The 27208-nt window shown below is 43.2% G+C and overlaps 1 protein-coding gene across 1 annotated transcript; it reads left to right on the forward strand.

Annotated features, from left to right (window-relative positions):
• The first annotated feature begins 5407 nt into the window (after positions 1 to 5407).
• On the forward strand, positions 5408 to 27208 carry LOC149068086 (platelet-activating factor acetylhydrolase-like). The gene is made up of 8 exons (XM_089251615.1): positions 5408 to 5724; positions 10944 to 11058; positions 12073 to 12238; positions 17155 to 17410; positions 19258 to 19463; positions 22030 to 22203; positions 24758 to 24906; positions 25462 to 27208. Exons 1-8 carry the CDS (start codon positions 5569 to 5571, stop codon positions 25527 to 25529), a joined length of 1290 nt encoding a protein of 429 aa, XP_089107741.1. The 5' UTR covers positions 5408 to 5568; the 3' UTR covers positions 25530 to 27208.

Below are 27208 nucleotides of genomic sequence, written 5' to 3' on the forward strand. Positions count from 1 at the left end.
CCCGTATTTCCCGGGACAGTCCCGGTATTTTCTGTTTTTTTGGCCGTCCCGACTTTTTGGCAAAAGTGTCCCGGTTTTTCCCGTATTTTACACGAAGCCTACTTGAATTTTTATTCTTCATTGAAGTCAAAGATTGACATTATTTTTCAACTCATAAATTATTTTATGATAATTACAACTATATATGAGAATATTAATCTCCCACATATGCCTTGGTTAACGTTTTTTGTTTTCGTGGAATATATTTTAATCCAATGCAATTTGCAGTAATGCATCATTTCCCGCCATTGTGATTTTTCCGTAATTTCAACAATATTTGGCAGCTTTGTTTGGTTTTGGCGTCGTTTTTGGCGATAATTGGCAATGTCCCGTATTTTCCCGTATTTGAAATCCCAATGTCCCGTATTTATCTCGAGAAAATATGGTCAGCCTATGTGTGTATACGGTATACAGCATATAATAGGAGGATTAATTCTGAGAAAAACATTATATGTGGAAGGGGGAAGGAAAGCCGAGGAGAACAGAGTGGGGGGGGGGGCACGCACGCACAAGTTTGTTTCATAGGGCTACAATAAAGCTTCGCGATGAGGGCAAAAAAAAAGGTTGAAGAAACAGTCAGCAGCATTTAATTCCTTCCACTGGCATTTGGACGCAATATTACGTCTCTGATCGTAAAGGAGTTAATTAATTTGTACACCTTTTTTGCCGTTGTTTATGTGCTTTCACGTTCGATTTCGAGTTTAGAAGTAAATCGTGACGCACTCTCCGTAATAAAAATATCGTCATTTTTATTTCAATGGACATAATGCTATATTCAAATGGAAATATGCTACTGCGAGCAAATCATTTTTAGTTAAGCCTAGCGTTCAACTGCAGCGTAAAGTGGACAGTTTAAGGATAGATTCACATCTACAGACACCCACCGTGTGTCGTGTCAGACATGGCGTTTATTCTTTAACATAAGAATGTCTGTCCGCGTCGCCACGATACGATAGATATGAATACGTTCATTGGTTTCATGTTAAAGAATGTTTTTCCGTGTCTAACAGGACACGGTGAGTGTCGGTAGATGTGAATCCACCCTTAATACGCATATACTACTTCACCAAACACCAACTCTGGCCATATCGCTATACTGCAATTTACTGCCATTAGTAAGATGGGTTAGAAGTGAAGGTGCTGTCTATCGGTGGTCGCCTCGAGTTCGTTTGGGAAAATATCTTATCAATATCCTCCTCCCTTGGGTTCGAACCCGGGACCCTGACAACAACCTTCACGATGGTAGACGAGCATCTTACCACCATGCCACTCGGGCACAATACGCATATACTGGAATAGTTGAGGTTAAGATCGAGATGACGGACGAGTGTCCTTTATCGCCTTCGAGAAGACGATAAAAAACCTCGAAAGCAAGGTTTTTAACGGTGAGTCCTACAAATATTTGGATGAAATGAGCTTCCTGTTCAAGTCTGTGACAGCAAAAATGGACGAGAGAGACAGAGCGGTTTTCCGTGTTGAGGAATGAATATGATGAAGTGGTATGAAGACGCCATATTGTAGCAAATGAACGCTCTCCGTCGGAGGTTGTGATCACTGTTCCACAGTCTGAAATCCCCGAAACATAGAATGTTTCAGAGATTATTGAGAGAAACTTCCAGAAGTTTGAGGAACGTTTCTCTCAGTAGGCTTGGAGGGCCTTAAGTCGGGATTTCCTAGGAGTAGGATTTCTGCGCCGTGTGTAGCGTGAAGAAGGGGATTGGTTTTTAAATCAATCAGCGCTTCCACGCTGCAAGCGGTGCAAATAACCTGCTTATAGGAAAACCCGGCTTTACCCAGACCATTCCCGGAATGCAATCAGACATTGCTGACTCGTCAAATGCTATGCGCTCAAACACGAACGTTTGGGTTTGCTAATTTTTTATGACAAGGGGGAGTATTCATATGAAAATATGAAATATATGCACACACGCACTCCTTATGGCATCTTTACTGAGTGTGCCAAAAACGAGAAAACCTTTCTCTAATTTGTGGGCACACCCGAACTAACGTTCTCTCTATTGATAAGTCCTCAAAATAGAGCCATGTTACTGATCTCTAAATAATCCGCTGATCCTTTAAGTGCTCTGGAAATGTGTCTCGGGCCACTAAAGTGCTACAGGAATGTGCCGCGTGCCACTACTCAAATGGTCCGTAAATATGCCGTGCATCACCTAAGTAATCTGGGAAATGTGCCACGGGGGTATCTTGAGTGATGTAGAACTGCACTGCGGGCCGCTTAAGTGCTTTTAAACTGCGCAACACGTCACTTAAGGGATCTCTAAATGTGCCACGGATCGTCTAAGTGTTCAGGAACTGTGCAGCTAGTCAGTTAAGTGATTTGTGAATGTGTCACTGGCCTACTTGAGTAATCTGAAAATGTGCCACGGGCCGCTTAAATGCTCTGGAATTGCGCCACGGGTGATCTTAAGTGATCTGTAAAATGTACCACTTAAATCTTCATTTTTGCAAAATTATGTTTAAGGTGGCTGGCAACAACATATAACCCCGAAGGCCACATTTGCCCCGCGGGTCATGGGTTCAGCATATATGGCTTAGAGCAGTGTTTTCCAAAGAGGGCTATATCGTCCCCTGGTGGGCGACAGAAGCTACGATTATAACATAGGATCCTATGGGTTCACCTGCGTCGGGGGGCGATGAGAGAAAAAAAAAATTCTGTCGAAGTGGGCAATGGAACAAAATGTTTGGAGAACTATGGCTAAGGCTAGTATTACACTATAAAAGTTTGATAAAAGTCCTTTTATAAAACTTGGAAAATGCAGCTAATAAGGTCACAGGTTGCATTTTCTAGAATGTAGCCAATAACCTTATTGGTTAGATTTTTCAAGTTTTATAAAAGGGATTTTATCAAACTTTTACAGTGTAATACCAGCCTTAGGCCGGGATTTTTTTAATATAATAACCACCACCAAACTAGAACATGGCTCCCACTCTGTCCCAAAGAGGGTAGTGAATGTAACCGATAAGCTTATTGGATGACGCTTGGGTATCATGCATAATCACCGGTAAAAGTAATAATTTTTTTAGTACTTATTGAATTTACCAACGACGCTTGAGTATTATGCATAATCACAGATAAAAGTGATAAATTTAGGAGATTTTATCAAACTTACCAAAATGCCCGGCGATTATGCATAATAACCGGATTTATCACTCTCACCGTAAGAGGCCTTTCACACGGAGCGGATGCGGATGCGGGTCCGGAAGAAGTTTTAACAATTGGAATACACTGCGCCTTTCAGACGAGCCAAAAAATCTCCGCACCTAGGAAATGTTCATGCGGGTCCGGACGTCGTCCGCATGTGTCAAAACCTAAGTGCGGGCTCCGCATCCGCACATAGAAGTTTTGACAATAGGTTTATTCGGAGCTATTCACACGATGCGGATGCGGAGCGAATTCGTCCGCATCTTTGGCTACTTTTTGAAGGTGATTTTTCGCGGAATTTTTTCAATTATTTGCCATAAATACCCTTAAAAACACCATATGATGGTCCCTGCTCATTAATATAATGTACCTACATACGTGTATCCCTTCGTTTCCTTCTGAGATTGAGATATAGCAACTTCAACTGCATTTTGTCCATATTTCACAATTTCATACAATAAAACCTGCCAACAACGGCCATTGACGGGACCAAAATTATAAGCCGTTCTGTTCATTACGAATATTTAATTGACTAAATACTTTAATAACTTTTAAATTTAATTTAAAAATTTTAATTTTTTTCGTTTTAAATTTTTAAAATTATTTAAAAATATAAATATCTGAAATATTATTTTAAATATTTGTTATTTTTTTAAATTTTTAATCTGTTAATTTTTTTAAACAACGTTATCCACGTACGGTGTTCACTCAGGGGCCGGATTAAGTCGGTTGAAGACCCTAGCACTTGAATATTTTTGGGGGTTCCCCCGATACCCCTACAAGTATATTTTACTCGATATTCAGTCTATAAACTGAAAAAAAAAATGAAATTTTATATTTCAGAAGTGAGACTAATCTAAGGATGGGATTTCACTCTAAAAGGTTTATGAAAGTTATTTTATAAAACTTGAAAAAAGCAACTAATAAATTTATCAGTTGCTTTTTTTAAAATTTTTATAGTGTAATCCGGACTTAAGGCCGTTATTATAATATAAAGTTTTATAAAATATATTTTATAAAAGTTGAAAAATTCAACCAATAGGTGATTGCAGTCAAGTGAATGCAACCGGTGATCTTATTGGTTGCATTTTTCACGTTTTATCAAAGAGCTTTTACGAAACTTTTATAGTGTGATCCCGGCCTAAGGCTGGTATTACACTATAAAACTTTGATAAAAATTCTTTTATAAAACTTGAAAAATGTAACCAATAAACACATCTGTTACATTCGAGCAAACTTAACTGATCCGCCTATTGGTTGCATTTTTCAAGTTTTATAAACGAACTTTGATAAAACTTTTATAGTGTAATCCCGGCCTAAGGCTGGTATTACACTGTAAAAGTTTGATAAAATCCGTTTTATAAAACTTGAAAAATCTAACCAATAAAGTTATTGGTTACATTCTACAAAATACAACCGGTGATATTATTGGCTGCATTTTTCAAGTTTTTTAAAAGGACTTTTACCAAACTTTTATAGTGTAATACCGACCGGCCTAACACAGAATTGTGATGCGAATATTTCTAAGCTCAGACATTTTGAAAGTCTCCACCCCTCCCCTTTTTTTCTACTTGCAAATTCTTTGATATCTTCTGAATTGTTTTCTTTTTTGGAACATCGAATGTTTTGGATGTTTTTGGAATTTTTTCTTTCATATTTTTCCGAAAAGACAGATTTTTTTTAAAAAATCTTTTGAAAATATTTCAAGACATTTTCTCCCATCGACTACTTGTGAGGATCGGAATGAAGACATCTTTAGACCCATATTCTATGGGGCTCTAGACTAAACCACCAAAGAATGCCTCTAGGCTGCCTATGGGCGCTGAATCAGGGGTGAAGGAGAAAAATAATTACAAAAATTGCGGAAAAATAGTTTTTATGCACGAATTTCAACCTAAAGATGCGAGCGAAACACCCGCATCTACAGTGCTCGTGTGAAAGGGTATGCGGACCCGCGTCCGCATCCGCTCCGTGTGAAAGGGGCCAAGTGAGAAAAAGGATCATTTACGATTTACGCGATAACATGACGCAATACAGTAAGAGTCACTGACACAATTCGATTCGTATTTCACGTGAGTACCAAGAATGAAGTCGAAAGTTAAAGTTTCGGTTCTTAAAAATGGAGAGGAAAAAACAACAACCACGCGATAAGGAAGAGATAAGCTATACGGAGAGAAATAACCTTGAGACACCCTCGTCGAGTTTGATTCTTTCATTCCATCATCGAACGATTTCCTCGAGATAAGCAACAAGTGGTGGTTTTGGTGTTTGTTTGTTTGTGAGTTTGCCTTTTCCTCTCGATTCCTTGTTAGAATTCGAAATTTCGTGCGTCGAATACTGTTGGAATAAGAACCTTCGTTGGACGAATGTCGTTACCCCCTCTGTCGTACAGGGGTCGGAGACATCTGCCGATCCCCCGGGGAACGTACACTGTCGGATGCGCCGACGTGCTGACGTCGTTCTCGAAATTCGGAGCTTTCGTTCGTCTCTTTTACCCCGTCGAGGAAAGTGACGTCGTGCAAGTAAGTCTGAATTACATTTGCGTCGCCTCTGATAATGGTTCACGGAAATTCCGCTATGGACATTTCGTCTGCTCTGACCGCGTGAGTGACGAAGTGGGAGACCAAGTAAGTTTAGACTATACAGGGAGGTCCATGATGCTCTTAAGACGGCCCTGTGACCAAGCGGGTACTTGAATAACCGCACGAGTGAAGGGATGAATGACCACATGAATGAGCACGCGAGTGAGTGACCACATGAGTGGGTGCATGACCATATGGGTGAACAATTGAAGGGGGAGTGACCGTATGACTGAACAAGTGAGGGATATAAATAATAAATAAATAAATATAATAAATATAAATAAATAAAAAATAATATAATAATAATAAATATAAATAAATATAAATAAATGACCAAAAGAGTATGTGGCAACCGTAAGAGTGACCAATTGAATGGGTGAGTGACCGTACGAGTGAACAAGTAAGTGGGTGAGTGACCGTACGAGTGAACAAGTAAGTGGGTGAGTGTCCTTGATCAGTCATGCAGTCACTCACTTGATCACTTATACGGTCATTCGGTCACTCTCATAAAGTCATTCAAACTTGCTTACTCGGTCACTCATACTGTCAGGTCAGGCGAAATGTCGGGGGGCCAAATTTCCGGCGCGAAAGGTACCGGGGAGGAAACGTGCCAGGGGGTGAAATGTCGGAGGTGAAATTTTCTGATCTCCCCCCACCCCCTCGCCTCGCCTAATATGAAAGACAGATGGGGCAGCAACGTTCCCTCTAATGTTTATTTCTACTTGTGGTGTGGCAATATGCTGCACATGCCTCTATCAAAAGCTTCCTGAATCGGGACTCGACTTCCAAAAGCTTCACATAAACGTGTACTTGTTGTTATGAAGTGTTCATTCGAAATCTCTTTCAACTGTGCATCTATCTCTACCCGAGAAGCAAACGCAGTTGTCTTTTGACACGAAGGATGAACTGGATTAAAATATTATTTAATACACATGATACATACTGTACAAATTCTCTAGCGCATTCTAAAAAAGACTGCTTCCATTCGAGCCGAAAGCATCGTTTCAACTATATCTTGTACAGACAGAGAGAGAAAAAAAGCAAAAACAAAACACAGAGGGAGAGGGGTTTCGCTAATGACGTCACAATCGTCTGGGTCAAATCTGACACTACAAAATATATGAGAAAAACATCTTCTCTCCCACACACATACACAGGGCCGGTCTTAGACCTACTGGCGCCCTGTGCAAAAACAGTAGTCAGCGTCCCACCCCCCCCCCCCCCGCAGGCGCGAATCCAGAGTGATGTGTCAGAGGAGGCAATTTTTGCTAGTCATTACTGTCCCGTAAAATACGGGATAGATTCATTCTACCATATTATCAGACTTTAAGGTGTGATGATCGTCCCCACCTCTTGGTTGGATATTAAGGGACGAAAAAGTCGGAAAAGCTTCTTCTAGAATGGGAATACTGCTATTTAACTAGTAAACGAGCGTAAAAAACCAACTTGTTTGATTTAATTATGAGATTTAAAAACATTAAAAAAGCAAAACGCCACACATTTATCATCACAAAGAAATCTATCTTTTTCATACTTATTTTAATTGAATTTTATGGTAAAATTCATGTGTATATATAGTGCACGCATCACGTACAGGGGCTAAACTGATATTGAAAGTGGTTAAATTAAAGTGATATTTTTCCGTGTGTGTGTGATTTCTTTCATATTTATAAGACTCATGAACTTCATTTGAAATTATCCCTTTCAGACCCAGTACTAAGAAATAGAAGGGGCAGGCAAACACCAGCTAAAGCACCGAGCCCTGCAACTTGGGCAGGCCCGTAACTATTCAACTTGAGTGGTGCTCCGATCCGAATCCGTTTGTAACTCCTCCTTTTTCTGAGCATAACTATTTCAAGGAGACTCCAAGAAAAGACTACTCCCGAGAAAGCTCGCTACGGTCCCGGGAAGAGGCAGGGCCGTCTTAAGAGCATCATGCCCCCCCCCCTTCGGACCAAGTGGTTTTTCTGAGGCCCTACCTAGTAAATTCTAGAAAGTTTTAACTAGATCTCATTTTCGCGAGGCCCCCCCCCTCTACTCTTGAGGTTTCCGGGCCGCTCCCGGGTGGGCCCATGCGTTAAGACGGCAGTGAGAGGAAAGGGTTGTTTTTTTCTCTCTGTAGATTTTTTTTAACCTCAAGGACTTCGACTTTAATTTCAGCGATAACGCACAATTCTTGAAGTTTGGGCTGAACATCCCCTGATGTTAAAAAAGGAATATCTAAAGTGAAAACAAGCAAACGTTTGTGCATACAGGGTCTAAAAGGATTATGCATAATCACCGGTAAAAGTGATAAAATGTTGCGAAATTTATCAAACTTAAACGAGACGATTGATGCTTGTGAGACTTGTGCAGAGCGAACTGTTCTGAAAAAGGAGTTCGATCTATGGTTATATTATTTCGAATTCGCTCAGCTAATCGTAACTTCCAACTGTTCCTCCTGCATCTTTTAATGGCAACAAAAGACCACTCACAATCTACTCCTGGAAAATCTCACATTTCTCTCTTTCAGATGCTATCTTTCCATTTCCTAAGAACCTTAGTTCCAGAACTTCTTGTTTTATTGCTTCGTGGTGCCAATCCAAATGTTTCCACTGCGCCTCAAATCGTAATTAATACATAAGCTTACCTTACAGTTACAGGCAACTAGATTAAGTTCACACTATAATTCTCGTATTCCCAAATAATGTATAACCTAGAGGAAAAATTGCATGTTTTAATAAACTGGCACACTATTTAATTAATAAATCTATTTGGTGAAACAAATAATCGCTCCTACACCTAGTACCTTACCAAGGTGCAAAACAATGCTGTGAAGCATATCTTAGGGACAACGATACCAATAGCATAAAGCAATACATATTTTGCACCCTCAAAACTTTTTCTTAGTTTCAAAAGCAGAATTGGGGGGTGAGGTCATGATTGTGGAATATATAAGTAGTTTGCAAAGCTGTTTAGAAAAATCTAATTGAATTTCCAACATACGTTCCTCATTAGCTTCTTGAAAGGGAAAATATGTCTTTTTTAGAGTCCCGTTGTGGCCACACCTTACCAAGCCTCCAGCCTCATAGGAGGCTTTACCGTTACTCACCTGGTATCTGGAACAAGATCCATGAAACCCCGAAAAGATGTTCAGTTGTGTATGTACGGTTTGTTACAATTTTCGACACACACATGTTGCTGCACTCAGGGGCGGTTCGCGACAAAATCTCTACCCGAGCGGGACCTGTTTTTGGGTCCCCTGACCTCCCCAATTAGAAAAAAAAAACACGTTTGTTTCAATTTCTTCGTTTTGATGCGTTCAAAGGAACAGCGACATTTTACGTCATAACACATCATGTCGAATTTCTTTTGGCCTTTTACCTTGGATTTAGCGCTCCTTCTAGAGCGGGCAAAAATCATTTTCCCATTTTTTCGTCCTTTTACTTCGGACTTAATGCCCCTCCTAGAGAGGGCACAAATAAGTTTTCCTAATTTTTTTTTTTTTTTTGCCCTTTCACTTAGGATTAGACGCCCTTCTAGAGCACACCCAGTCCACTGAGCTGCCCCTGGTTGGACTAATAGGAAAGTCTCGCGAGTCGGGAGACTGGCCAGTGATCGGGGGCGCCGAAGTGCATGGGTTTTCTCGTGTGAGCACATTTTTGTTTCTCCTCGTGTGACAGGTGGGAACGAGGCCCAAGTGCAGGATCCCTATTTAAAATGGTCAGATAATCATAGGCTTAATCCATTCATTGCTTTTTTTTAAATATTTATTCAATATTTTTTTCGAAATACTGTAATGTATTGGCGATTCCATTCTGCGTTTTTAATTCAAGTAATACAAGTCGAGGGAAAAAGAGGCATGAAAGGCCTTTGGCTCAAACTATTTCCCACATCAGAAGACATCTTCCGATTCTTGTAATACTCCTCACAACACAGGAAAACACTTTGGCTCTCGTTAGTAGAAAAATTGGGTGACCAGGGGTTGATTCATCCATTATTTTTATTTTTTACTGCACAACAAAAGAGAAAAATTGCGTCTCCCCCCCCCCCCAAAATCTCCTTCAGGGGTAAACGAAAAGTGCTCGATCGAGAGAGCGTGTATTTTTATCTGACCAAAATCGCTATGTACTATACGTATATAGGTGCACTGCCCATCGATTCTTTTCGTTTCGAAAAATAACCGTAATATTACATACACACAAACCTCTAATTTTTTTCTCATCTCGATCATTTTTCATGTATATTTTATAGTTATTTTCTGAAATAAGTATCTTAAAGATATTTTTCTAGTAATGTATATTTAACGCGTTTCGGCGCCCCCTCTCATTTCGCGCCCGGTGCAACTGCACCGGGACACTTGTGAATCCCAATAGTTTTCTTAATGTGGACTCCTCGGTTCCCAATAGCTTCCAAAATGTAGACTCAATTACCAAGAGCTTCCAAACTGCGTGCTCGACTTTCTAGAGCTTCCTAAATTTGAATTTGACTCCCAAGAGTAAACATTTTGTAGACTCTACGAAGTCGAGTAAACATTTAGGAGGCTGACTCCTACGTCCGGTCATCCACTGGACGCCACTTCGATCGAAAACAAGTCGCGTGTATGCGCAAGATTACTGTAGCGGTTGCCACACTTTATCCATACATAGTTTGTCCCATTGCCGGTCTTGCACATACCCGTGACTTGTTTTCGCTCCTAGTAGCTTCCAGTGGACGACTCCTTCCCCCCCCCCAAATGTTTACTCGACGTCGTAGAGCCTCCTAAATATTTATTTGATTTTAAAGAGCTTTCTAAATGTGGATTGAACTTCCAAAAAATAGCTTCCAAGATGTGGACCCGACTCCAAAGAGCTTCCTAAACGGGAACTTGGCTTGCAAGAGCTTCTGAAACCAAAGCTTCTTAACCCAAGAGCTTTACACGAATGTGAATCTACTCAAATACGCACCAACCTAACAATGAGTTCCCTAAACGTTTAGTATGCCCAAAGCTTCGAAGCTCACGGTGCATGAAGGTTGAAAACGCATGCTCTCCGCGATGCATGGTCGCTTGTGCTGCCCTCTGTCTGCCAAATTACAAGAGACGAATATAGTATTGAGATGAAAGTATTTCTTTTCGTAGATTTTATAAACTGGAGGAAAAAAACCAACCTCTCCTCCCATTTTCTTTCTTTTTTCAATAGGAACATTATCTGCAATGGCCACCGTTCTTACCAAACAAGCAATACATCACTGGTAGCGCAACCAGGGCCGGTGTCTACCCATTTTTGTACGAATGGCTGTTTCCATGGCTGACAGGTACTTATTTAAAAAAAAAAAAATGTTCATATAAAACTTCGTTCACATAATTTCTATGACTATCGATATTCGGGCTGTCTCTACAGCACCATGTACATCCCGGAAAAGTAATATACCAGTGTACTAATTTATTTATATACTGCCAAAATCCTAGTACTAGATTTCATTGTCATGGGGGAATCCCATTGCCGGCAGTGCCCGTACTGTTGATAAGGTATCTAGTTAAGGACCTGCCTGTGATTATGGCCAAGTATCTAGTTACGGTAATGCCTGTACTAGATACTTGCTATGTACTAGACCAGGCATGTAGGTTCGGCGCCCGAGTGTCGCAGTGGTAAGATTCTCGCCTTCCGCTGTGAAGGTTACCATCAAGGTCCATGGGTTCGAATCCGGGCATAGAACTTCAAAAGCAAGTTCTTTACTTACCGAACCTGGGGCAACCACCGATGGATGGATGTAGCCTTCATTTCACAACCAACTCCACTGGTTGGAAATTGCCGTATATAGCGATATATGACTGGAGTTGTTGTGTGGTAAAGTAGGTATGTAAGTGCGGCTATTCTTGTACTGCTGATCAAGTATCTAGTTACGGCTTTGCCTGTATTGCTGACCATATATCTTGTTGGAGCCCGGCCCGTTCAGTTGATCAAGTATCTAGTTGAGGCCGTGGGTGTACTGCTAACCAAGCATCTAGTTCAGCCCTGCCTATACTTATGACCAAGTATCTAGTCACGACCCTGCCTGTTAAGCTGCCCAAGTATCTACTTGCGGTCGTTACTACACTATGTTCCTGTACGTGATGGCGCAGCAGCAGTACAGGCAGGGCCGCAACTTGATATTTGATCATCTGGATCAAGCGTACATGTTAGGGTGCACCCATGTAACGTTGAAGGATAAATTCGACGCCGCGCATGGTCTGACGCGCAGGCCCCCAGACCCGGTTGCCCTGAGTACGTGTTTCGAAATTTCAACCGATAAAGTTTCATGCCACGATTGTTTGGTACTTTTGTACAGGGGACGTGTTCATTCCGTCGGTGTGGCAAGGCCAGATCTCGCAGAGCGGCCCGCAGTTTCCCGTGATCGTATTTTCCCACGGCTTGGCTGGTTGGCGTACCGTGTATTCGACACTGTGCCTGGAGCTCGCGTCTCACGGTTTCGTCGTGGCGTCCGTCGAACACAGGTGAGTTTACCCTGTATATGTATTCTTATTATATGGCCGGCCGATCTCGTAGAGATCTAATGGAATTTCTGAATTGAATAATGAATCAGGGATGAAAGAAGCCAGAGATGCCGGAAGGGGGGGGGGGGCGGCAGGAATTCTTAAAATGCCGAGGAGAATTCCAAAAAAAGAAGGAAAAAATAACGGGCAGGGAGGAGGAGGTTTCAAAAGAAAGCCGGGGGGGGGGGGCAGATATTTAGAAAGAGAACAAACAGAAATTCAAGGAAAGGCAAAAAAGGAAACGAAAATGCTGGTGAAAGAAGACAACAATGCGAGCGAATGGGGCAAGAAAAAGGGGAGCAGGATTTGAAGCAAATGAGGGCAGGAATTTAGTTAAAAGAACACAAAAACCTGGGAAAAGGAAGGAAATGGCAGGGGATGCTGGCAGAAAAATCAAGAAAGGGCAAAAGAAAGCAGAAGTGGCAAAAATGTAAGAAAAGGCTGAAGAAATTCAGGCAAAAAAGAACAAAAAAAAAAAACACGGAGGAAGTGCAAAAAAGGCCAAAAACCGGGTAGAAAAAATGGTGATGTCCCGATTCGTCCTTTCCCGTTTCATCCTTGGGTCAAAATAGTGCCGTTTCATCCGAGGTGATAACGTGATTTTATCCGCTCTTATATCCCCTCTTTGTTATCAAGATTACACCTTAATGGGGGGTGCGATAACATGTCTAGTACTCGTTGTTCGTTGTAGTTATTGTACTTGATGTATCCATTGGCTACCTACCCAAAGTGAAAACAAAATCGTACCAGAGTGACGTTATATTATTACATACAGTACACAGTGGCTTAGACAGTGGCGAGATACATGGGTGAATGTTGCATAACTCGGAAATAAGGTATTTAATTTTGAAAGTATGAATGACGTAGACTTTATCAAAACCAAACGTGGTCGTCCGGCATTGCTTTATGAAGGACGATCGTATACATTAAAAGTTGTATTGAAGAACAACAACAAACGCTGGATATGTCGAGATGCTAACTGCAATGGTGTTTTACTCACGACTCCGGAAGATAAAGTGTTGTTTGAACGAAACCATTCCTGTGTGCCTGATGTTGCCAAGACGCAAGTCCAGAAATATGTCGCTGCATGCAAGAAGAGGGCTCGCGAAGAACTCACTCCAATGCAGGAAATTTATAAAGAAGCATTTTCATCGGCGAAAGATTTTGGACTGGATTTTGTGACAGAAGTTCCAAAATTTAAAACTCTCAAATCTTCCATGTACCGGCAACGGCAGGGCGAATTAGGATTTGCCGCTTCAGAAAATCGGGAAAATATTATTTCGCCCGAAAAGTACAAAGAAAACTTCCTCATTATTGACGGGTAAACATATCTCCACGAGAAAAATACGGGACATAATTGTAGCCAGAAACTGCAGTTTACGACGAATTCGCTAATTATTGCTGAAATTGAAGGACGGAAAAGTAGAGCTGCTACAAATCGTTAAAAAAATTTATTTCAATACATATGTTTTCAATATAATTTATTTCATCAAGACTTGGGTGATCATATTTCATTCAGAAAAATACGGGAGATATATTGGGAGTTTAACTATAGTAGAATACGGAATATCGGCAATTTTAACCAAAAACTCAGTCATAAGACGGTAAAATCACCAGTTATTGATCACAAGATATCACTTACTCTTGGGGGTGGGAGTAATGAAGAATTTACTGGAAATCGCAATGTAGTTCACGGGGGAAAAAACTTAGAACACAACATATAATTTGTGGTGTTTCGTCAGAACATGATAACTCCAAAATCACATTTTTGAGATATAAGCATTTTCATTGTCATTTGAAAATCAAAAATAAAGCATATACACAAATATACAAAGAAGAATATCATACATTAGCATGTTGTTTAGCCGTACGGCACGTATTTGTGCATTTATCTCACTTCTAATTAGTTATTAATTAGCAGGACTTAAATTTAGATCAAAAAGCCATTTTTTGGAGATATCATGTTCTGACCAAACACCACAGAAGATGATTATTCATATTCATGCGTAATTATCATAATACAATTTAAAAGAGATGAAAATTATCTTCATTCATAAATCATTCATCTTCATCAGTAAAGATTGTCAATTTAAATGTCTTGTTGATAAAAAAATGGAGAACGACCAAAAATACAGGAATATCACTCAAAATACGGGACATTCCTGTATAATACTATGTATTTTACTCCTGAATTTAAATATCCTGTAAAAGGTTGAGAAACGCTGCTATTTCCAGGGTATGTCAAAACGAGGTATTTCCAGGAGCTCTATCTACGAGTACTTGTTGCGTCAATCACTCCCCTTTCTTAGTGTGAAACCACGGGGTGTTTTATCTTGATCAACAGTAATCCCCTATCGCCATGGGGAGGGGAGGGGAAAGAAGAAATCGGATGAAACGCGACTATTTTGACCTAAGGATGAATCCGGAAAGGACGAAATGGTACCTAGCCGAAAAAATGAAGAGAAAGGAGGGAGGAAAGAGAGGGGAGAGCAAAAAAGGGGCAAAACGGGACAGAGAAAATTCTGAAGAAAGCGGGGGGGGGGGGGGTTACCAGAAATGCAAGAAGAGGCAAAATAGGCAGAAGGAAATCCAAAAGCAAGAAGTGGGAAAAAACCGTAACGAAACGCTAAAGAGAAGAAATCCAGGAAAAAGCAGAGAGAAAGTAAGGCGGAAAGGGGCAAAACGAGGCAGAAGAAATTCCACAAAGAAGCGGGGGTGGCAAAAATGCAAGAAGGGTGACGAAGAAATCCAGGAAAAGCTGGGCGGATGGTGGGGGGGGGGGGAGAGAGAAGAAATACAAGAAGGTGCAAAACAAGGCAGACAAAATTCAGAAGAAAACAGGAGTAGCAAAAATATGCAAGAAGAGGGTGAGGAAATCCAGGAAAAAAAAAAGCAGGGAAGAATTACAAAAGGAGCAAAAAAAAAGGGCAGAAGAACTTCTGAAGATCGAAAGTGAACGAGGAAGGAAGGGGCAGGAATAAAAGAAGGGGGGAAACACAGGGCAAAAGAAATTCAGGCTGAGGGGGGGGGAGGGGTTATTCAATAAAGGACAAACGTGGACAGATATTCAGGAAAAAAAAGGGGGGGGGGTAGGAGAGGGTTGCGGAAAATCAGATGACGTCGAAAGAGGACAGAAATTGCAATAACTTCAACCTATTACCATGGCTTTGATGATGAAATCAGGGAAATATCGAAAGTAACGCATGGAATGTACCTCTGAAAGCTAATCGAAGCCCCCAAATAACCGCTTGTCTCATTATACACTCATGTCCATAAATTGAGGATAATGCCAGCTCCGGCAAATAAAGGTTCAGAAACAAAACAAACGCTACTTATTCATAAAGCCCATTTATTAAACAGAAGATAAAGAACAAAAACGATGGTGTATGTATGGATACCATTCATAAAAACTACGATTTTTGCTCCCTGGAGCAATTGTAAAAAATATCTCCTTTACAAAAACTTACTATTACATGGTTGGTATGATGGTTAATACATTGTATGTCTCCCATGCGATGAAATACAGTCCGTACAACGCCTAGGCATGCTGAGTATCAAATTATCGATCTGATCTTGGGGAAGATCACTCCACTCAGCAAGCAATGCTCTCCGAAGTTCCGGTACACATGTAGGAGGTGGTTGACGGGCTGCAACTCGTCGGCCAAGCATGTCCCAAACATGCTCTATCGGATTCAAGTCAGGTGAGAATGCTGGCCATTCCATACGGGTTATATCCTCAGATTCAAGGCATTCGTTTACGATGTTCGCTCGGTGAGGACGGGCGTTTTCATCCATAAACACAAATTCTGCGCCCATGGCACCCCTAAACAAACGTACATGTTGTTCCAGAATGATGTCCCGATAAATTTGGGCTTTCATGGTTCCGGTTTGAACATGCAGATCTGTTCTGGAACCCAGTATAATTCCACCCCAAACGAGCAATGCTGCACCACCGTAACGGTGTCGTTCAATGATGTTGTCTTGGTGGTAACGGGTACCTCCATATGAAAGTCCGACGTGAATCAGACTGCAAGCTAAACCTGGACTCGTCGGAAAACATCACACAAGCCCACTGTGACGACATTGCATGTTCTCTACTCCATCGCTGCCGACAGTGAGTTGCCGTGAGCGGAACACATCTGACAGGCCTGCGAGCATATAGACCAATATCTCCCAAACGTCTGTACACGGTTTGCCTTGAAACTGTGGTGCCCGTGGCTGCAGACAGCTGACGAGACAGGTCGGATGCTGTGCTCCGTCTGCTTCTTTTGGCAGTTACTGCCAAATACCGGTCTTCATTCGGCGTTGCAACTCGGGGGCGACCTGTACTGTAACGTCTACTGACATTTCCGTTATCTTGGAATCGTTGCCAAAGCCTAGAGATGACACTTTGGGCAATTCCAAGTTCCTCGGATACTTCCATCTGAGTACTCCCACATTCCAGGCGGCCGATAATTCTACCACGTAAAAAATCATCCACAGGCGTCCTCTGCGTCATAACTATTCGCTTATGGCACTGAGCGCCTTACGGAACTCTTGTGAACAATTTCACTTCTTTGCCACCATTCCTTATATACCCCCCCCCCCTTACACTCTCGTCATTGTGACGTACTATCGGCATCATCTGGTGGCTTCCTGAAATTTGAATATCATTCTTGCAGGGGTGTGTGATAATTCTACAGGTGAAATTTTTACTTTAGATTTCCATTTCCGTGTGATTCTGAATTATCCTTAATTCATGGACATGAGTGCAAGATGAGGGGCCCACCCCTGGCTCCGGCGTCCCTGTTCTGCAGATAGCGAAAGAAGTGTTTATTTATAAGATTGTAATATGTACTAACAAGAATTCATTTTTCCTCTCCCCCTCCTTGCTCCAGGGACGGTTCGGCAGCTGCGAGCTTTTACCTGAAGGCTTCGCGGATGTCAGCTTGCGGTCCATACCCTAGCTCGTACCTGGAGGACTTGGACAAGGTCCTCGACAAGGACGTCGAATCCGAATGGAACGACGCGGTCGGCGGACGGTGGGAACCTACGGAAATGCCGCAGAACCTGGGACCTCTTCCTTATTCCAAAGAGTGGATCCTGTACCAGAAATGCAACGACAAGGATGACGTTCCTTTCCGTAGGAAGCAGGTAAACAACCAGTGACTGCGCGCGCCGCCCACCAGTGACCAACTGTTCCCCCCCCCCCCCCGGCTAACTGACCACTGGTGGGCGGCTACGACGATTCTTCTCTATTTTCCATTATGACACTATGCCTTGGGTTTCGGAAATCGCCTCAATAGCATCTCAAACCCCTCACACACGTATTAATGCCGCACGTAGTCAGCGGTGTATTTACAGGGGCGGGGTAGGGGCGACAAGTTTGAAGTGGCGGAAAACTTGAGGATAAGTGCCTCAAGAAAATTAGTAAAATGGGAGAAGGGCCGCGATATTTGTAAGACCATTTGTAAAACCCGCCTATGCCTAGATACATAGAGAGGAACTAGGTCGGTGAGTGACCAAACGAGCGACCAACAGAATTTTCAAGCCCGTGAGTGACAAAAAAAGGGTGACCTAGAGAGCAAGAAATCAGGTCAGTGTGTGACCAAAACAGCGACGTAGGCTGCGAATCGTGGCGTGTTCGTGTAACCCAGCTACGTTGGGAGCCTGATCTGGCGGATGGCTTGAGGTTGGGAGTTCTAACCCCAGTAGAGTGTTATGTAGATCGGGCGTCCGCACTAACCCCGATATCGTGGCTTCGCGAGAGCCCGTGGCCACCAGGACGATCTCTAAGGAGGAGCGAACCGGCCTAGGGCGGAAAAGAGTGACGTAGAGAGTTTACAAACATATGGAGTGACTAAAAGCCTACACTGTGTTTTAGTCATTTAGTCACTCCATGTGTTTCACATTATGCTACTGTATTTCTACCGTCATTCACATGTGCCTACACTGTGATGTGAATGACGGTGGAAAGAGTAACGAGTGACCCCATAAGAGTGACAAAGGCGTAGGCGCATTTACATGGGTGAGGGTTAAGTGAGATATTTGTAAAACCATAAATCTGTGCCTATTCCTAGAGAGAAAGACTAGGTCAGTATGTGACCGAACATGAGCGACCTACAGAATTTGCAAGCTCATCATTAACCAAAAAAAGTGACCGACAGAATTTTCAAGCTCGTGATTGACCGAAAAAGTAACCTAGAGAGCAAGGGATCGCGTGTATGACTAAGAAAAGGGATGCAGAGAGTTTGCAAGCCCGTGAGTGACCAGAACAGTGTGCAGGCATGTGGATGATCAAAAAAGTGGCCAATTAAGTGAATGACCAAAAGATAGAGTTCAGGTATGTGAGTGGCCTATAGAAAGAGTGTACAAACATATGAGTGACCTAGAGTGCGTGCAAGCACTCTTGTGTGACCTAGACAAAACATGCGAGTGATCAAAAGAGCACCGTACAAGCAGTGCCATCTTAACGCATGGGCCCACCCGGGCACGGCCCGGGGGCCTCAAAAAAATCACTTGGCCCGGGGGCCCATGATGCTCTTAAGACAGCCCTGCCTATACAAGGTGGAGGACAAGGTTAGTGCAACAGCAAAAAGAGTAACCAAGAAAGTTGCGCAAGCATGTGAGTGACCAAAAGAGTGACTTACAGACATAGGTGAAGGTGAAGTGGACGTATGGCCTACGGTGACGAATTTCAGAAATGAGTGGCCAAGAAGACTGGAGTGGAAGGACGACCAAATTGCTTCTGCAGCCTCACACAGGTGGAAAAGCCACCGCAAAATCCACCTCAGTCCACCGGTAAAGAGCAAAAAAACAGTGACTGATGGGTGGGCTGCGACCCTTCTCCATTGAAAAACACAGCACGGGTTTCGAAAATCACTCTTTAACAGCACCCCCCCCCCCACCCCCATACACCTGTTATCAGTACATCTGTAATCAGTGCAATGTTGGTTATGTGTTGCAATCGTGCTCAACTACGCATATTATTGTCATTAAAGCTCGACAAACGTGCCGAGGAATGCAGACAGGCCCTGGATTTGCTGGAGTCCCTGAATAACGGCACCTTCACGATGAACCTGCTGGATCCTAATTTCCGGGCCGAGTACTTCAAAGGACGCCTGGACACGCGGAGAGCCGCCGTCGCCGGACACTCGTTCGGAGGGGCGACTACAATCCTCTCGTTAGCGACCGATGCCAGATTCTCGTGAGTATTTCTCGTTGCGTTCAAGGCCCAATGACCACGGACCACTCGACACAAGGGGCTAAAGCTAGAGATCACGTGACCTTTTCCGTCCGATCAATTGAATATACATGTTCCCTATGATTTCCTCACCTCGTCAGACAGAAAAGTGACCCAATGAACAGGACACCTGATCGGTGAGCGATCAAAAATGACCTGGGTAATTTGCAAGCGTATGAGTGACTAAAACAGTGTGTGTGTGTGTATCACAAGACCAGACACATCGAGTCGGCCATGGCCGAGAATCAGACGCATGGAAGTCACGTGATCTTCAGCTTTGTCGGCCTTGAATTGAGTTGGCCGTGCTACGGCACATCTACTGAATCACACATGCGCCTCGTCCATATTCCTCTGCAGAATATCTAACGAATTGGTACATGTTGGATTGTGTGTGTGTGTGTGTGTAGTGAACCTGACGTGAAGTTTGTCTCTGTGTAATGCTTCTTGTGTCTAGTGCTTCCATCTACTGCTAACCAGACACGACCCAGGCTCTGTCCTTCTCGGGATATAAGCCTTTTACCCAATCAGGTTGAGTCGCGCTGGGCGAGAATCAGGGGCGCCGGGCCAGGGCGCCAACCGGAGAATATCCGGAAGGCGCCCCCTACCCTCTATCCAAGACTACAGTCGTCAACAAGCTCCATGCACGGCCCTCAGGGCATTAGTGCTTCCATCTGACATCAATTTTTCTAACTATGAGGGAATTGTCTGCAATTCATGTTTATATTCCATGTTTAACGAGGGTATCCAACCTTTAGGAGAGCACGGGCCCCTTCACTAATTTGAAAACGTGTCACGGACCACTTAATTAAGTGATCCGGAACAGCGCCGCAGATCACTTAAATGATCTGTTAGCATACCGCGGGGTCATTCAATTAATCTGGAAATGCACCGCGGGTCACTAAAGTGATCTAGGGATGTGCGCGAATCACTTACGTGATCTACAAATGTGTCGCGGGCCATTTGAGTGCTCTGAAACTGTGCCGCAGCCCACTGGAGTTCTCTGTCCGCAGGTCACTCAAGTCATCCGTTGGCATGCCGTGGGCCATTCCAGTAATCTGGGAATGCACTGCGGGCTGTGGGTCACTAGTTATCTGGGAATGTGTTGCAGTTCACTTGTGAGTGACCTGTAGCTATGCCGCGGGCCACTTAAGTGATCTGAAGCTTTGCAGCGGTCACATAAGTGATCTGTGAATGTGCCGCGAATCACCTAAGTGATTTGTAAATGTACCACGGTTAACTTAAGAGCTCTGGAGCTGTGCGACGAGTCCCCTGAGCGATCGGTTAATGTAGCACAGGTCACTTAGGTGGTGGAGCTGTGCCGCGGACCTCTTGAGTAATTTGCAAATGTGCCACAATCCACTTAATTGACATGAGAATATGCCATGGGCCACTCACACATGATGTGGAACTGCAGCACACGGCAGACCACTCAAGTGATCTAGAAATGACTATCATATTTCAAATCTGATTGCTCTGAAAACGCGTCGCGGGTCACTGGAACTGCGCTGCGGGCTTTTCGAGTGATCTATAAATGTGCCACGGGTCACTCAAGTGCTCCGAAGCTGTGCCGTGGGTCGTCGCTCAAGTGATCTATAATTCGGGTCATTCAAGCAGTCTGGCAATGCACCGCAAGTCATTTGCGGTGATGTGCGAATATGCCGTGGATCACTTAAGTGGTACGGAAATGGGCCGCAAATCGCTCAAGTGATCTGCAAATATGCCACGGGTCATTCGATTAGTCAATGCACGCCGGGTCACTTGAATGATGTGGAAATATGCCATGAATCGCTCAAGTGATTTGTAAATTTGCCGCGAGTTACTTACGTGTGCCCCAGAGCTGTTTCGCGGGGCACCAAGGGTATCTGTAAATGTGCCACAATCCACTGAAAGGATCTGGGAATATTCCAAGGGCCACTCAAACGACGTGGAACTGCACCGAGGGTCACTCAAGTGAACTGGAAATGACGTTCATAATTTTTACAAAATTAAGTTTGAGGCCGCGGGGCCACATGAGATGACTCCGAAGGCCATATATATAAGCTTGTATATATATGATTTGAGCATGTAACATAGGCAGAGATACGGTGGGGGCGTGGGGGTGGCAATGCCCCCTCGCGTCAAAGGTAAAGCCTACTGATCTAACGTATTTGCGTATATATGAATTGACATCATCATCATGCCTCCCACCAGCAATCATCGCACCCCCCCCTCAGACTTTCAAGGGGGCATTCAAGTATTACATAAGCAGATTTTTGGCCATTTTCGACCCCCCCCCCCCCCCGTCAGCAAAATTTCGTCAGCAGCTTAGAATATTTCATATCTTCAAAAAAGGGGGTGTGGATGACGTAAGCAACCTTCAAACCCCCCCCCCCATCAAAAGTCAGAAAATCCAAACCCCCCCCCCCCCTCGATGCTGACGTAATACTTGAATGACCCCCAAGTCTATCTCCGTTTATGGCACGTAATAACATGAGAACACCGATTGAAATTTGAAGTAGCACATTGCGTGTTTGTTTGCTTTTTTTTCCAGTGTCGGTGTCGCCCTGGATCCGTGGATGCATCCATTCCGAGACGATACGTTCCCTCGTATCTCGAAGCCGATCCTCGCCGTCTGTACGGATGGTTTCCAGGACAGGGGATCCCTGGATCGTCTGAAAGACCTGATGGACAGCACGTCTAACGAATGTCGAGTGCTGAAGATAAGGTACGTTTATTGGTTCGTTCGTCATAGGTTATATAACAGTGTTTCCCAAGCTTTTTTCAGCCCGTGGGCCCCTTTGGGACTCAAGCACGGATTCAGAGGAGGGGGGGGGGCGATGGGGGTGATCGCCCCTCCCAAGAACCTAATGATATAATATTACAAATTTGGTGAACATTATATATGTGACGAGACCCTGATTCTTCGTCAGTTTTATATTTTGTTGCATCGGAAACATACTTGAAAATGTTTTTCTTGAATGAATGTTAATGATTTCAAAGCATTCTGTGGGTCGGGTTCAAAAACATTAATTTCCTCATAAGTATTGTTAATTAAAGGTGTTCGGAGCCAAGGAAGTCCTGACGAAGATTTTCAACAGCTGGCTGATGCGAAGATGTATTTAGGAAAGAGAGATAGACTTCAGAAGGCGATTCCCCGCAAGAGGGCAGTTTAATTTCCTCTCTTTCCTAAAGATATCTTCGCATCAGCTAGCTGTCAAGAACCTTCGTATGGGTAGCAGAGAGTGACGACATCCCGGATTAGGAAGTCAACACACACACTTCGCTGTATGGATACAACACTTTACAGGAAAATGATACATAATAAATTGAAACACTGTTGCTACTTGCGACCTTTTTTTTATATTCCTGATTAATTGTCTCCCTTCTTTGAATACCACAGCTTATACACTGAAGAGCCAAAAAAACTTTTCCACCTGCCTAATATCGTGTAGGGCCCCCCGCGAGCCCGCAGAAGTGTCGCAACACGACGTGGCATGGACTCGACTAATGTCTGAAGTAGTGCTGGAGGAAATTGACACCATGAATTCTGCAGGGCTGTCCATATATCCGTAGGAGTAAGAGGGGGTGGAGATCTCTTCTGAACAGCACGTTGCAAGGCATCCCAGATATGTTCAATAATGTTCATGTCTGGGGATTTTGGTGGCCAGCGGAAGTGTCTAAAGTCAGAGGAGTGTTTCTGGAGCCACTTTGTAGCAATTCTGGACGTGTGGGGGTGTCGCATTGTCCTGCTGAAATTGTCCAAGTCCGTCGGAATGCACAATGGACATGAATGGGTGCAGGTGATCAGACAGGATGCTTACGTACCTGTCACCTGTCAGAGTCGTATCTAGACGTATCAGGGGTCCTATATCACGCCAACTGCCCCATACCATCGCAAAGCCTCCACCAGCTTGAACAAGCCCCTGTTCACATGTAGGGTCCATGGATTCATGAGGTTGTCTCCATACCCGTACACGTCCATCAGCTCGATGCAGTTGGAACCGAGACTCGTCAGACCAGGCAACGTGTTTCCAGTCCTCAACAGTCCAATGTCGGTGTTGTCGGGCCCAGGTGAGGCGTAAAGCTTTGTGTCGTGCAGTCATCAAGGGTACACGAGCGGGCCTTCGGCTCCGAAAGCCCATATCCATGATGTTTCGTTGAATGGTTCGCACGCTGACACTTGTTGATGGCCCATCATTGAAATCTGCAGCAATTTGCGGAAGGGTTGCACGTCTGTCACGTTTAATGATTCTCGTTGGTCCCGTTTTTGCATGATCTTTTTCCGGCCGCAGTGATGTCGTAGATTTAATATTTTACCGGATTCCCGATATTCACGGTACACTCGTGAAATGGTCGTACGTGAAAATACAAATTTCATCGCTACCTCGGAGATGCTATGTCGTTCCCATCTTTCGTGCGCCGACTATAACATCACGTTCAAACTCACTTAAATCTCGATAACCTGCCATTGTAGCAGCAGTAACCGATCTAACAACCATGCCAGACACTTGTTGTGTTATATAGCCGTTGCCGACCGCAGCGCCGTACTGTGATTGGTTCATGCCTTTACCAGTTTTTTTGGCTCTTCAGTTTATAAAATTAGCATAATACCCGGCGCTGCTTCTTCAATTACTGGGAGGATTGAAAAAGTGACAAACTATTATACTAAGAGGCAAACCATTGTAAAGGCATATGCACGTCTTAAACGCATTGCTTGAGAACCACGGTAACCATAGTAAACATTCCGAAAGTGATTGTTCAGATCCAGAAAACATTGTTGCCCGACGGTTTTACGCCTATTTCGGGCATTTGCCCTGCTGTGACGAACTTTTAAGTAGCCAATCCTGGTATTGTTTTGTGTATATATGTGTGTATTAGTGTGGCTTGTATATGCAAAATTTGGCGACGATCGGTCCAAAATTGTAGATTTGTATGAAGGAAAAACATTTTTATATGGCTAGCAAAAATACCCGGCGCTGCCCGGGTTTGCTTCAATTGCTGGGAGGATTGAAAACCTTCGTGACAAACCATTATGAAGGGGAATGAACTGTTATACATAATACTGGCAGCATCAAAGAAGTGACAAACCATTGACGACAAAACGTACATCGCCGACTTGTTAAATTCTTTTGTTTTCATAATCTTCAAGTTCATATTTTTTTCTGCCTTGAAAACAGTGGCGTAACGTCTACTACTAGGATATTTGTGGCACTGTAATGTCCCGATGCTCGAGATGAACAAATAGCCTACACAAAATGCATGAAAACGTTTCGTTGCAGGAAATCTCTACACGCCGACCAAACGGACGTTCCCTTCATCGGTGGCTTCTTATTCAGGAGACTCGTCCGGACGAGCGGACCTGGCGATGGATTCAGAACCCACTGCCTGACGAGTGATCTGACGATGGACTTCTTGAGCAAGCACCTCGGTGAGTCAGCTTCGAATTATTTCCAAACATCTTATCGTATAACTTCTTCTCAATCATTGATCTAAAGGCCCGTTTACACGCGTTAAGTGATTTAGTAGTTAACTAAGTTTTAAGAGTTGTTAAGTGCTCAAAAAATTGTCCACACGTGTCCGAATGGTTTAGTAAATGCTCATTGGCTATTACGAGACCACGCCCACTAGCGCATGCGCATCATGCCTACTTGATTAAAAAAATAGTTCCGACTCTATATTCTACTTCACCACTAAATTACACTAAATCTAAACGGCCTTAATCGTCTGTACACATTTTAAAGTACTTGGCAACTTGAAATTTTATTAACTACTTAATCACTTATATAACACGTGTAAACGGGCTTTCAAGGCTGAAACACACTATACTGACGTGACGTGACGTTGTGAATTCTGATTCGTGGAAATTCACAAAGTTTCTGACATGACGTGATATCTCCGTCACGTCACGTCAATGTAGTGTGTTTCCGCCTTTAGACTGCTATCTTGGAATTACTCAAAATAGTTGATTTCTGATTCATTCCAGGGCTCGGAATAGACCACAAGCCTTCGGATTCAGCCGTGAAGGACGCGTACGTCACCGACTGCTTCTAAAGAACTTACTTGGTGGATTCCATTAGTAGTTGAAAACATTGGTGAACATTGATTTCACTGTTCAACAACAAAATTGTAAATTGAACAGAAGTTGTTAGTTCGTATGGATTTGTTGCTATTTGTTGCTGTTCTACAGGTGTCGAATGTGGGAATTGCAATGCAGTAAATGTAATGGAAAGGGAAATATCCACTCCCTCCAATAACACTGCTCAACAGAAAAAAAAAAAAAAAATCCATGTTCTTAAGGAAATTTTTATGGTTTTAGGGGCTGCTGATTCCGAATCTGGCATTGGTTTTGTCAGATTGGCTCTAATTTTATTTTTAAAGATAACGTGGAAACTAAATTTCAATGGCAATACCATAAGCAGCATACAGATCACATCGTTGTGAGCATGCATTATCATCTCAGAAACTAGAGCCAGTTCACCAAGAACAATGACAGATTCGGGATCAGCGCCCCAAAATGGGTTAAAATTAGTGAAACATATTTGCCCAATTACTGCATTTATTTATAACGCACAGTTTCAATGTGGTTTGTATGCGGCTTATGGTATTACCATTGGAATTTAATTTTCACTTCACCTCAAAAACTAGAGGCAATCTGACGAAACTAGAAATCGGCGCTCAAAATCCATCCTAAAAAAATCACTGTGTTGTTATTCTTATCTATCGTTTTACGTTCTTCCCCAGGATTGGCCCTGACTGCACCTTTCATAGTGGAAGACAAACATCTTACCATTGTACCGCTCGGGCACTTATCTCACATAGTAGAGCTAATGATGTAGTAATATGGTAATATTCTGTTCACTTATGGCAGAGGTCTTCAACCCTTTTCCAGTGACGCGCACTGTACCCGTCATCAAAACAAGAGCATCCTTACGGCAAGTTTGGGTTTCTACACCCGTACGAATGCACGCAATCAGGATGATTTCAATCCTTGAATGCACTTTTTACAAAGCATTTTAATTGGAACGTTGGTCGAGCACGAAATCGGGCACGAGCATTGAGCACTCTGGGTACTTCAGGGAGCACCGTGGTGCTCGCGAGCAACGGGTTGAAGATGCCTGCCTTATGGCCGCCATAGAAATATAAATAAACTCATTGGAATGGATTTACAAAGATTTCATGAAAATTTGTTGAACAGTGTTATCGATTCGCATACCACTACCAATAAGCTCATCGATTGCTCCGTACCCATGGCGTGTATCATGAAACATGCATCTGTTGTAATCATCTGTGCTTGCGTATCATCTGGTTTCACAACAAATCAAGACGATAATCTCTATCAACCACATATTGAAGGGAAAATGTAATTTCTGCATGGATGTCGAGTGGACCACCCATCATCCGCCCGCCCCCTCAATGTCAAGTTGCATATTTTGAATGTTTATCCTCTTAACGATCACGGACGAGGGGCCATTCAAGTATTACGTCAGCAGATTTTTTAGCCATTTTTGACCCCCCCCACCCCCTTGCCAGCTAAATTTCGTCAGCAGCTTAGAATATTTCATATCTTCAAAAAGGGGTGGTTGATGACGTAAGCAACCTTCAAACCTCCCTTGTCAGCAAAAGTCAGCAAGTCCGAAACCCCTCCCCTCCTCGATGCTGACGTAGTACTTGAATGACCCCCGAGGTATTACGTCCAAATTCCACAGTTGAATAAACTCAAACAAGTTCTA

Source organism: Pholcus phalangioides, unplaced genomic scaffold (assembly GCF_987345545.1).
Source record: "Pholcus phalangioides strain wild (caught in Gottingen) unplaced genomic scaffold, Ppha-v1.0 ptg000027l_1, whole genome shotgun sequence".
In the NCBI taxonomy this organism is placed as follows: Eukaryota; Metazoa; Arthropoda; class Arachnida; order Araneae; family Pholcidae; genus Pholcus; species Pholcus phalangioides.

What these genes read in the sequence shown, in the direction of transcription:
- LOC149068086 (XM_089251615.1), top strand. Translation starts at nt 5,569, where the DNA reads ATGTCGTTACCCCCTCTGTCGTACAGGGGTCGGAGACATCTGCCGATC. An exon ending in AGGAAAGTGACGTCGTGCAA is followed by an intron (nt 5,725 to 10,943) that starts GTAAGTCTGAAT and finishes TTTTTTCAATAG; the next exon opens with GAACATTATCTGCAATGGCC. An exon ending in GTGGCGTCCGTCGAACACAG is followed by an intron (nt 12,239 to 17,154) that starts GTGAGTTTACCC and finishes TCCTTGCTCCAG; the next exon opens with GGACGGTTCGGCAGCTGCGA.